This window comes from Andrographis paniculata, unplaced genomic scaffold (genome assembly GCF_009805555.1).
Source record: "Andrographis paniculata isolate CXL003 unplaced genomic scaffold, ASM980555v1 Contig64END, whole genome shotgun sequence".
NCBI classification, from domain to species: domain Eukaryota; kingdom Viridiplantae; phylum Streptophyta; class Magnoliopsida; order Lamiales; family Acanthaceae; genus Andrographis; species Andrographis paniculata.
Window position 1 is genome coordinate 1,557,274 of NW_026137600.1, and position 13,528 is coordinate 1,570,801.

Here is a 13,528-nt window from a genome sequence, read left to right on the forward strand (position 1 = left end):
TTAACATAATAAATACCATTTCAACTTACAATATATTACACAAATGCCATTACTTTTATATTACACCATACTAATAGGGGTATTTTTGTCTTTTTTTTTTTTTTTTTTTTTTTTAATTTTTACTGCAATCTAATATAATACTAATATTCAAAATTTTACGTACAAAAAATAAACGTCACTCTTCCACGAGGACGGAGGGATTATTATTATTATAAAAAATAAGTGTCTTGTGATTAAAAAATGCTGAGTCTAATCTGAATCATCATGTCACAGGACTTTTCGGCACGGATACGACATTTTAGTATATGTCGTTATTATCCGGGGGAAAGTACAATTCGATGATTATTATTATTATTATTATTATTATTATTAATTATTTTCTTTAATGACAATAATATAAAAAGTTTGGAAAGCCACCAGCAGCAGCTATTCATTGCAAACTTCCAAATGAAGCAATATTATAGATTTATATTTTGATCAAACTAATAATAGTATTATTTATTTATTCTTCAATCTAACAAACCTCACTTCATAAGTAGCATCAACATATATTTGCTATCTTGTCGTTTTTATTTAACCGATTTTGGTAACTTTTCTTTTCAATAAATTAAATTATATATCCATGCATAATGTAATATTAAATATTCATTTATTTATAAGTATTGAGTAAATTTGTAACTTCCTTGGGTGTTATTTTTCCGCGCGTATTGTCTCCAACCGCCTATATGAAAGGACGAAAATACCCTCGAGAGCAAGGCAAAAGCCATCGCCATGCAAGGGTACGGAGAGTCAAATTACCTATCGGCACTATATATATATATATATATATAATAACTCTTCATTTTTTCTTCTACCTTGAGTCTTCTGAATAGCGCGCTTCTCTCTCTAAAACAATTCCTCTATCGGATGTCAGAGCAGAAGGAATTTTCAAGATCCATTTGGAGCTTCCGTATGTATAATTGTTGTTAATCAGGTAGTTGCGTTATGTGAATCGCCTTCCCCTCCATCAATTCGCCCAATTTTTTCTTCTCGATTGCGGACAGTGTTTGTTTTCTCTGGTTTGATGCATTATTGATTAAATGGAATTTCAATCTTTGCTTGTTCAGTGCCTGTGACGTTAATTAGGGTTTATAGCGATGATTATTGACTGTCAAAGGGGGAAGAGAAATTATGTTGGTTTTGTTAAAGAATGTATTGTTCTTGTGCGTATTATCGCAATTTTGTCAATTTTTGGGTACGAACGCCCCAATTTTGGGGGAATTTGATGAAATTTAGGTCTTTCTTAGAATGATTTGCATTTTGCAGTGAATATCACTCCTCGTAGAGAAGATGCAGAGAGAAAACTCAATCTCGAGCCATTCATATCCCACTGTCAATGTATCGTCGAGCGACTATGATTTTCCGGCGTCACTTTATCACAGCTTGATGCCCAAGCAATCTCCTGTTCCAGATTACTCCAACGATATTTCCACACTATCGCTTCCTTGGCTAAATGGCGAAGCCTTACCGTCGGGATTCCCTCAAATCCAGCAGCAGAGGCTTCGTCAGGACTTTATGTATCGTCATCGAGGAGCGCTCTGTCATCTTCAGGACGTCGCGCAGCAGGCGCAGGCCCTCCGCCAGGAGAACGTGAATCTCAAAGTGACCAATCTTGACCTGAACAATCGCTTGAATTTGATGCTCAATCCGACTTCGTTTCACAGTGCGGATCTCAGTCCGGATTTGGACTCTGTTTTGAATGGAATGCGAAAGATAACTGTGGGTGGTTCGGAAGAGGGTGAGATTGAAGTCGCAAGAAATAGGCCGGCGGCTAGTGTTGTGGATTCGAGCCCGAATTGCCTGCAGCGTGGTGGGGTGGAGAGGTTCCATTTGCCCAAGAGTATTTCAGTTCGTTCCAGTGGGTACCTGAAGGCAAGTCGAGCTGCTCGTAATTGTGTAAAACAACCTGCAAACCAGAGCAAAATCGACAATGGAACGGTAAACAACAAACCTTTGCTTTTCTTCATATGCTCTACTACATAAATTAGACACTGGATTACATTATCTTGCTGTTTCTTTGTTTTGCAGTATGTGGAATATTGTGTTCTTTTTGTCACTTTTCTTGGTGCTATCTGACAAATAGGAATTTATATCTATCTTTTGAGGCATTTTCTTGATCATGGACTCTTTTTTTTTTTTTTTTTTTTTTTTTTCTTTTTAAATGGTGAGATGAATTCTTCTAATTTTCCAATTTTAGTGTTCCAATAAAATCTTTGATACTTGGTTAATTTCTCAATTTCAGTAATTCATATTTATCTTTTGAGGGGTTTTCTTGATCATCGATTCTATGGATTGTAGAAGGGAAATAACAGAACAACACGATGAAAATGAACATTTACTACCCTCATTACTAGTCTTTCTTTAAATTGGTGAGATGCATTCTTCTAAATTTTCCAATTTAGTATTCCTTACAATCTTTGATTCTTAGTTATATGAAATCTTTTCATTTATATAAGCTTATTATGAATCTTGAATGACACATTTACAAATCTTTGATTTTGATTAAAGGGTTGTTGAATCCCGTATTTCTATTCAGAACAGCTATTTTATTTTGATTAAAGGATTGTTGAATCTTGCCTTAGAATAAGAATAAATAGAAGAAAACAATCGACATTGGATCCATTACCAGAGTGTTATCGATTTATACCTCATATACAGTTGATATATATTACATAACAGCCGTCGTGTCTACATATATATATATATATATATGTTTGATGTTGTAAATGGATTGGTGCAGCAAAGGGTGTATGTTAAAGGGGTGAAGAAAGAGCAAGCAGTGGAACTAGAAGTGTACAATCAGGGCATGTTCAAAACAGAGCTGTGCAACAAATGGCAGCACACTGGCACTTGCCCCTACGGCAACAACTGCCAGTTCGCCCATGGCATCGAGGAGCTCCGCCCCGTGCTGCGCCACCCACGCTACAAGACAGAGGTGTGCCGCATGGTCCTGAACGGGATCCCCTGCCCTTACGGCCACCGCTGCCACTTCCGGCACACCCTGACTGACCAGGAGCAACTCACAAGAACAGCCATGATCAGCAACACCCACTCGGCCGCTCTCCTGCTGCCCCCAAACTACCACCAGTAATAATCCTTGACTCACTCTCTTTCGTTCGATCTTCTTATATATGCATCATCATGATCTTTCTCATTATTTTTGATGGAAATTAAGGTTTTGATTGGTAAATAAGATGTATAGAAAATGTCCCTCCTCCTGCTGCTGCTGCATATATAAAGATTTTAACAATTGAATGAATATATACATATACACATTCATGTAGAGTAGACTATAGAACATGTGAAGGAGGTCCTCAAACAATATTATATTTTGTGGGTATGCCTCATTTTTGTCCAAAAATTCTCTGTTCCCTATTATGATACATACATATATACACAATGCATTTAAGTGAGATGAATTTGTATAGTTCTTGGCCTTTGCTGTGATCATGTAGTATTGTTTTGGTTGGATTTTGTTTGATCTTTTTTGATTCTCTCAATCACTAATTTTTGATGCAATTGTAAACATCTTGTCTTGAGTTTGATTGATTAGTCCAAACAACACTGTGAAGAAAATGGTAGATATATATATATATATATGTATATATATATATATTTTTTTGAGATTTATTTAGAAGGTCCATTGCCCATTTGGAATTGGGAAGCCCATCCTGAGTTTAGTGATTTTTTGGGATAATAATTAGTGAAATAATTCGAACAGAGAAACCTACGACTAGTAGATGTGTGGGTATCTCTCTATCTCTGTCTATGAATTATAGTATTGGATAAGTTCAGGAATCAGGACCACGCACAAATATATATATATATATATATTATGATTTTTGACAGTGTGAGTGAGTCAGTAAGGCACATGCATATCTAGCCATGAGACTTATAGCTTTATCTGATAGAGATTATTGAAATTGATTATTTTATTATTGAATAAAGAAGCAGCATATATTATTATTATTATTATTATTATTATTAGTAGTAGTAGTAGTAGTAGTAGGATTTTATTTTTATTTTTATTTTTATTTTTATTTTTAGTTATGATTAGGAAACCCGTAGCCGCTACTCAAAAGTGTGTATTAGATAAAATCTGACCGAACCTAATACCCTGCATACCCGACTGGTTATTATACTAGTTTTAGTAGTAGTAGTAGGTTAAAGAAGGTTAAAACACAAGTGATAGAAGAAAACAAGGGGTCCAAAATGATAATTAATGATTAGATGGAAGGATATATTGCCAATAATTTTAATTATTACTACCTCCGTGGTGTGTAATTAGTAGATAATTAAGAATATATTAGTGAAAATAATTATTTTATAATATAAATAATTATAAATTAATATTAAGATAACTAATTAGTTTAATTAAAATTTTTAAAAAAATTAAAAAGATTAAAATGAGATTAAAGTGTATAATTATTTTCTAGAAAAGGAAAGTGACATGGTACGTGGGACGAACTGAAACGACAACGTGGACAATGATATCCGGTCGGAAGGATTATTATTATTATTAGTACATAGTTAGGAGCATTGAAGATCTATTATGTGGCTTTTGTAATTTGAGTGATGCATGCATGAAATGAGCTTATGCCCACATGGTAATAATAATAATAATAATAGAAAAGATAAAGCTGACTTGTTCCATTCATAAAAAAATTAATGGAGCAACCACCGTTTATATATGTATATATTACATAGAGGGAAAAAATTATTTTTTGATCTCAATATAACTAAAATTCATATTTTTTATTTTAATATAACTAAAATTTATTATTTTTGGTTCAAATATAAAATTCTTATCAATTTAGCCTCAGTATAACCAAAACTCATCATTTTTTGTCCCTATATAATCAAATCTTATCTTTTTTGGTTTCACCGCCAATAAACCGACGGAAAGTGCTGACGTGAAAAGAACAAGTTCACGTCAGCATTTTCCGTGGGTTTGTTGACGATGAGACCAAAAAAGATAAGGTTTGATTATATTGGGACAAAAAATGATGAGTTTTGGTTATATTGTGACTAAAATTGATAAAAAAATTTATATTTGGATAAAAAATAATGAGTTTTGGTTATTTTGGGACAAAAATGATGAGTTTTGGTTATATTGAGACCAAAATTAATAAGATTTTTATATTGAGACGAAAAATGATTTTTTTCCCATATATATATATATATCTATATCAATTGCCCCTGCTCTACGCAAATTAGAAATTGATGTTCCTAACAGTTTGATACAATGAAGAGCAAACTTGGTGTGTTTGTTTGGGGTTTTGATTTGAAAAATTGTTTTAGATACGAATTGATGTGATATTCCGAATGTAAAATTAATTTTTAATATAATATAATATAATATAAAAAAATAAATATATAATTTGATATATATAGTCAGAATTAAATCAAATCTCTCAAAAGAGCACACATTGTAGGATTTGTTTGCTTTGCATTGCAAACTAGTTTTTCTACCATTCAGTCAAGACAATTTTTTTTTTTTTTTTTTATAAAAAAATATGAAGTGTTCACTCAATGTTTTCTTGATGATATAATTTTCGATGAATATCATTAAAAACATACAAGAGATATATATATATATATTCACACAATATATAATATTTATACTCCAATTCATAAAAAGTTCACAATTCAACAAAAACAATATATACATTTTGCTATGTATTAAGGATAGATTTTCTAATACTTAACATAAAAAAAATTTAAAATAAACACCTATTATTTTTCTTATAGAACATTTTATTAAAATACTACTCCCTCCGTCCCAGATACCATGTCCATGTTGCCGTTTCTGTCCGTCCCACATACCATGTTACTTTCTTTTTTTGGAAAATGATTACACACTTTAATCTCATTTTAAATTTTTAAATTTTATTTATTTTTTTAATTTTAATTAAACTAATTAGTTATTTTAATCTTAATTTATAATTATTTATATTATAGGATAATTATTTTCACTAATACATTCTTAATTATCTACTAATTACACCCCTCCTAAAATACCGTCTCTACAGTGTAGCAGACACGGTATCTGGGACGGAGGGAGTATTATTTAACTCAAAGTGAAACATATTTAAAAGAAAAAAAAACAAAAAAAAACAACTTAGGGTGTGTTATTTTGGACAATTTCTATGTATATCTATTATTTATTATTATCTTTAAAAAATATCAAATCAAATATTTATTTTTTATTTTTCTATTATATTAAAAATTAATGTTATATCTTTAATAATGTAAATGATGATGTCATTGTTTGGTCACATATGCTTACATGAATGTAGAGTGCACGATAAAATTATCTGAATTTCTACTTTATGATTTAAAAATTGTAAAAATGGTATCATAACTTAAAAAAATACTTTATTAATATATTAAATTAAATAAATATTTGATTTAATAATTTTAATTTTTTTAAAATAATGAATATTATAAGAGGAAAGCAGAGCCTAGGATGCCCTAATTTGTAAGTATAGTCAATTAAGTGATTGAAATAATTGGCAACTTTTTTGTTGGTGATCATATCAATATCAAATAAATATAAATATAAATATAAATATAATGATGACGACTAATCACCACTCACTCGAAAAAAGATAAAGTTGCAAAGAAAGAAGGAAAGATTTAATAGAAATAATTAATTAATAAATAAATAATTAAATAAATAAAATGATAAAGCAATAATCCATGCAGCTGCATGCATGGGACAGGAGAATCTTGTGGCTGACTTATGTATCCATTTTACCAATTTTACACTATCTCCTTTTTTGAATTTCAGTAGCACTTTCATATTAATCCACTATATTATATTTATATTTATATATATATATATATCTTCAAAAAAAAAAAAAAAAAAAAAAAAGAAATCTAAAAAAAGTAGTGAGAAGTGAAAACATCTTTTTTAGGTTGTGTTAGTTGAGTGTATTAAGAATAGTACTCCCTCCATCTTGCTTTTTATCAGCGGCGGCTCATAGCAGCAGCAGGATGAACAACTGCTCAGGGCCCATAATTATAGAGGGTCTATATTTTAAATATTATCTATTATTATTATTAAATTTTAAAATTAAATTTTAACTTTTAACTAATATTTTTTTTCTTCGTAATTATTCTATTTAATTTTAAAATTAAAGTTTAATTTCTAATCATATATATATATTTTTTTATATCTTTCTAATCGTCTACACTTCTTTACCTTACAGCTGCTCCCAGCAACTCGATCAAACCTGCCTCACCTTTTCTTCACCCTCTTTCAGTCCTTCTTGCTTTTCGAACTTTCAGACAGACCGTCTTTCATCTTCTTTTCTCAAATTGATATTGTCCAAACGGTCACGTTCAACCTCTTGTCTAATCAAAGTCAATCAACAATATTATTAAAAATACATTTTAATCATATATTTGTAGAGCCTATAATTTATTTTCGCTCAGGGTCTAAAAAAAATCAGAGACGGCCCTGCTTTTTATGTCCACTTTTCGTAGATACGAAAATTTAAGTAAAATATGTTATCTTCGTCCGGCTCTAAGGGTCTCATTTACTTTTGCGTGTTGATATTTGAATATTAATTATTATATCAAAACGTAATACAAATTAAGAAAAAAATTGCAAAAATACTTTTATTAGTGTCTTATAAAACTAATAGAATAAAATTTGTACAAAAAATTATACAAATATAAAGATATTTTTAATGTTAAATACAATGATACAAAAGGTAAATGTGACTCTTAGAAGCGGACGGATTGAGAGAGTAATTAATAAATAATTTAAAAGCATATTAGTAAAAATAATTATATAATATAAATAATTCTAAATTAAAATTTAAAATTAAAATAATTAATTAATTTAATTAAGATGAAAAAATGAAAGGACAATAATATGGGATGGATGCAAATAAAAATATTAGATAAATAAGATGAGAAAGAGAGAGTAAAACTTCTTGCTAGTTACTAAGAATTATGAAAGTGTTTGAAAAAGAATTAAAAAAAATTGATGAATTGAGAAAGTATTGTGAAAAATCCAAGAATAATAACCATACAAAATTGGATAATTAATGTAATATTTTACTAGAGAAAAATATATATATATATATATGATAATTTTTTATTAAACAATATCAAAAATTTTAAAAATATGTATGTTAAACAATAAATTATTTTAAAGTATTGGTCTCCAAATATCTAATAAATTTGGCTCCGGTTCTCATGTCATATACTCCATTCGTCTCAAACAAGGTGCAACATTTGTTTTTTACACGAGTTTTTAGGTGGGTAGTATTAAGTATAATAATTTAGAAATCAGGTGATGTGATGGAGAGAGAAATATATATATATTTTTTTATTTGAATGATGTGAGGGGATAAAGTGTGGGGTAGAGATTAATATAATTATTTATTTTTTATTTTGGAAATATTGCAGGGTGTTTAGAATATATACCAAAAAGGAAATTTTGCAAAGGTGTTTGAGACGGATGGAGTATTTTGTAGTGTAGACATGATGATGTAAAGTTTTTTTTTTCTTTTTTTTTCAAAAAAAATAAAATAAAACAAAAAGCCCAAATAATTCACAAAAAGGGTGACAGAAATTAATAAGTCAAACAAATGCAAAAGATCATGATTAATTATTGATCACCAACAAAAAGTGTAGGAGTCCTAAGTCAAACAATTTAAATAATTTTGAATAATTACATTATAGTTTTGCATATTTCACTGAAAAAAATAAATATCATAATTTTAAAATTTGTGAAATTTATCTATATTTTGTGAATTTTACACAAACAACCACTTAATTAAGATTCGCAAAAATTGCACAAAATTTATCTACAATTTTACGAAATTACGTCAAAATTGCGTCACATTTTCTCATGATTTCATAAGATCTACAACTAATTAAGGAGAGTTTCGATCAGTCAAATGTACAATCTCGATGGTAGTAATAGTATCTGAAATATATTTTCCGTTAAATTTTAATTGATATGAGATTCTGCGTAAAGTTTAATAGGATTCTTTATTTTATTATTTTTTTTTTCAGGAATTTGGGTGATTTTTCTTGTATAATTCATTATTTCATTATTCATTCTTCCTCAATTTTCTTTTTGAGCTGTTATAAAAAATATTTTAATTTAATTCTTATTAGCAAAAATGTATATATATATTTTCTTTTTGTAATTTTTAATATAGAAAAAAAAAATAATACTAACTATTACCTACTCTTATTTAAAACTTGTGCTAAAAATTTTGAGCACAAAATTGAACGACAGATAGAGTATTATTTTGCTAAAATGTAGACAAAAATTCAAATTTCTACTATATATTTAATTTATCTAGGATTTTACATATAATTATTTTTTTAAAAAAATGTATATATATTTCTTCTAATAAAGTATCACATCAAATATATATATATTTTTTATTGGTCCCATTTCTTTTTTCAAAATTGTACAGCTTTGTTCATCCAACAATGTTTTTTACTACACGCTTCGAATATATATAATATATATTTCATTTTTTCACAAGAAATCAATATTTACTACTTTTTTTTTTATATTACCAACAAAATATTTCATACCTCATATTAAATATATATATATATATATTTCAAACTAACACTCCAAACAAAAGCCCTAACAATAGAAGATATATGTATATTCTATCTTATTTATTAATTTATTTATATCAACACTCTAAAATGTATTTAATATAATTATCAAAAGCCCTAACAATTGAAGATAAGTGATGAGGCAAAAGTAAATGTAATAATGTGTATGAATAAATAGAGTAAAAATTTGTCAAAGAAGATTAAAGTCATGATTCCATTTGGAAAGTAAAATATTCTTTTGTGTTGAAATATGAATATGAACATGATGTTGTAATAATTTATTGTCAATAATAAGGCTATAATAAAACTGAAAAGTGAATGTAATGAAGAAAGACTTTTATAGTCTTGGTTGGTTGCGTTGGGTACGAGATTTAAGGAATATTGATATTATATTGATAGTCGATAAAAAAGTATAATAAAAGACCTTTTTGTCCTTGTGAGTGTATTAGTGTAAAAAGTAGTGACAATTATGTAATAATAATGAAAAAGTAAAATAATTTTATAGTGATATTGTTATTTATGAAAATAAGACTATTATTTTGGAACGGACAGAAATGGTAAATAAGACTACTGTATTAAAACGGTTAAAGTATTTATGTTACGTCAAATAATTTATTATTATTTATATATATATATATATAATTTTAGTCAAAATCCAAATCCCACAAACAAATACTATTATTTTACTACTAAAAAAATCAAAATATTTTATAATGACATTTAAAAAAAAAAACCCTTGTACGAATAAGTAGCAAATATATAAAACAATCAAACAAACAAAGTCTAAGTCCAAATAAAAACCAAAGTTTAATCCTGTGAGGGATGGCTTGGTTGTGTAGGAGTTGGACTTGTGACCGTGAGGTTACCTGTCACACATAGTTCGTCTAGTGTGACTTTTCCGTCGGACCTAATTTGCAGGGTATTAGATTTGGCTGAGTATTTACCCAGTGCACACTTTCGGATAGCGACTGCGGATTCCCACGTCATAAAAAAAATAAATAAATAAATAAATAAAAACCAAAGATTAGAATAGAGTAGTAGTAATGAAAAGTCGAAAGGTGCGTTGGAGTTGGAGCTAGTGGACATTTCCTCACTCCCCACAAACATACACACACAGACATGCCTTTCCCCCCTTAACCCTACCCCTACCCGTACCCCACCCCCCTAATATTACTATATACACACACCCCACATGTATAGCTAGACTTTCTTTCTTTTTTTTTTTTTTTTTTTTTTTTTTGGGGGAATTTATATATATATACTTCCTCCGTCCCACATAATTTATTACTATTTTTTATTTTCGTTCGTTCCACGTAATTTATTTTTTTTTTTTTAAAATATAATTGTACACTTTAATTACATTTTAAACTTTATATTTTATAATTTTTTTAATCTAAATTAAAGTATTTAGTTATTTTAATCTTAATTTCTAATTATTTTTACTAATACACCTATTAATTACTTATTAATTATACTTTATCTAAATTCTCGTGTCTACAGTAATACGTCCAAATTACCTAGGACGGAGGGTGTATGAAATAGTACTCCCTCCGTTCACAAGAAGAATAACATTTTTTATTTTTGTGTATCCCAAAACACAAGGATATCATTTTTTTATTTAGTAGTTGTACTCCTTACCTAAAATAATTAATACTCTTACCACTTCTAATATATTACACAAATATCGTTACTTTTATATCACACAATCTAATAGAAAAGAGACATTTTTATTTTTTTCACTGTAAACTAATATAATATTAATATTCAAAAATCTATGTGCAAAAAGTAAACGTCACTTTTCTTCTGAGACAGAAGTAGTATTTCATTTGCCCAAAATATTTAATTTTGGTATGAGATTTTAGGTGAAGAATATTAAATAAAATAATTTAGAAATTAGGTGCTCTGATGAAGAAAGAAATGTATATATATATATATATTTTTTATTCGAGTAATATGATGTAATAAAATACTATAAAGTAAAAATTAAGTATAATTAATGATTTTTAATTTTAGAAATATTGTATACATTTTATTATTTTCCTAATATTTAATTCTTTTTTAATATTCGCTCATGCTCCTTATAGAATGTTATATTTAAACATTAATTTTATTCAAAATATATATATATATATATATATATTTATAGGAGGGTGTGTGCGTTGTTGGTGGAGGTGTAGCTTTGGTTTGCTCGACAGACTGAAAGAATATTTGTAGTAACTAATTCAGTAGATACATACATACATATATATATATATCGAGAGAGAGAGAGAGAGAGAGAGAGAGAGAGAGAGGTATGGTAGTTTAGGAAATTAGTATAAATTAATTAAGGGTTTTAGAGGAGGCAAGAAAGACCACAGAATTATGTTTACTGTTGGTAATTCTCGACGTCCTCATTCACACGGCGGCGACGGCGGCGGCGGAGGAGGAACCATTTCTCCGGCGGCGGCGGACGGCGGACGGCGGACGGCGTCACAGATGAATTAAAATGAGAATGGGGGAAGCGAAATGAAATGAAATGAAATGAATAAATTGGCATTTCATTTCATTTCATTTCAGTATTCCTTCCTGTGAGCCAGGGGAATTGAGGGTAACGGTCCGATATACATACATACATATATATATATATGGCCATAGATCCATCTTAGCTTCTTTCGTGTCCTTCTCGATCGATCTGTGCTGTCTGATTGGCAATGAAGACAATCTACTGCAAGAAAATATCATTTATGTAACGAAGATTTTTCGTCCTTAAATTCACTTTTTTTTTTTTGTTATTAATGACATTATAGATAAAATTATGTTAACTAACGTGAACCTTTAAGGACGAAATTCCGTTACAAATATAGTGCGAAGACGAAGATGGAGATGAAGATGAAGACGAAGACTATGAGGTTGTAAGAGATGCATACATACTGCTGATCGTCTCTGTCTTGTGCATGCATCTCTTACAACCCTACAATTATTATTATTATTATTATTATTATTATTAATGTATCTGTAATTCATGGGTCTACTCATATATCTCATCTGATCTGGTCTGATTTTCTTTCGATTTAATCATTTTAATTACGTACATTAATTGTTATTTCACTTCTACATTAATTATTAATTTAATTTCTTAATTAATGCAGCTTTATGAATTCGTATACCCTACTCGTAATTTTGGATAATTATATATATTATGGGTTTCTTTGATTGGATTAATCGAAACTGGGTTTCTCTATGCTGAAAAATTGAATTAGATGGATATGTAAAATATTAATAAGTTTTTTTGTTATTTAATATTTTAAATTTATTTCTTTAACTAAAAAAAATATATTTAATGTATATATATTTTTAAATAATAATAATAATAATAAAATATTTTATTACACAATTCAAAGTACAAAACATTTACTCATATTTCTAAATAATACTCCCACGACACGGTATTTTAGGAGGGGTATAATTAGCAGATAATTAAGAATATATTAGTGAAAATGATTATTCTATAATATAAATAATTATAAATTAAGATTAAAATAACTAATTAGTTTAATTAAAATTAAAAAAATAAATAAATTAAAAAGTTTAAAATGAGATTAAAGTGTGTAATCATTTTCCAAAAAAGGAAAGCGATATGGAATGTAGGACAGATAAAAACGGCAACGTGGACATGGTATGTGAGACGGAGAGAGTAATTTGGAGAGAGTAATTTATAAGAGTAAATTTATCTTTTCTCCTAAACGTCAATCCTTTAAAAAATATATTTACAATTTTCAATAATTAATCATAAAAATTCTATTTATTTTAACAAAACACTTTAGATCACTTTACACTAGATTTTAGTTTTGTTTTTTTCCTACATTACTTTGTAGGAGTAGTTTATAATAAAAATTTATTTTCAGAA

At 28.4% G+C, this 13,528-nt stretch overlaps 1 protein-coding gene across 1 annotated transcript; it reads left to right on the plus strand.

Annotated features, from left to right (window-relative positions):
* Window positions 1-847: 847 nt before the first annotated feature.
* LOC127261788 (zinc finger CCCH domain-containing protein 15-like) lies at window positions 848-3,464 on the plus strand. Its single transcript, XM_051290189.1, has 3 exons — window positions 848-973; window positions 1,306-1,977; window positions 2,780-3,464. Exons 2-3 carry the CDS (start codon window positions 1,330-1,332, stop codon window positions 3,128-3,130), a joined length of 999 nt encoding a protein of 332 aa, XP_051146146.1. The 5' UTR covers window positions 848-973; window positions 1,306-1,329; the 3' UTR covers window positions 3,131-3,464.
* The last annotated feature ends 10,064 nt before the right edge of the window (window positions 3,465-13,528 follow it).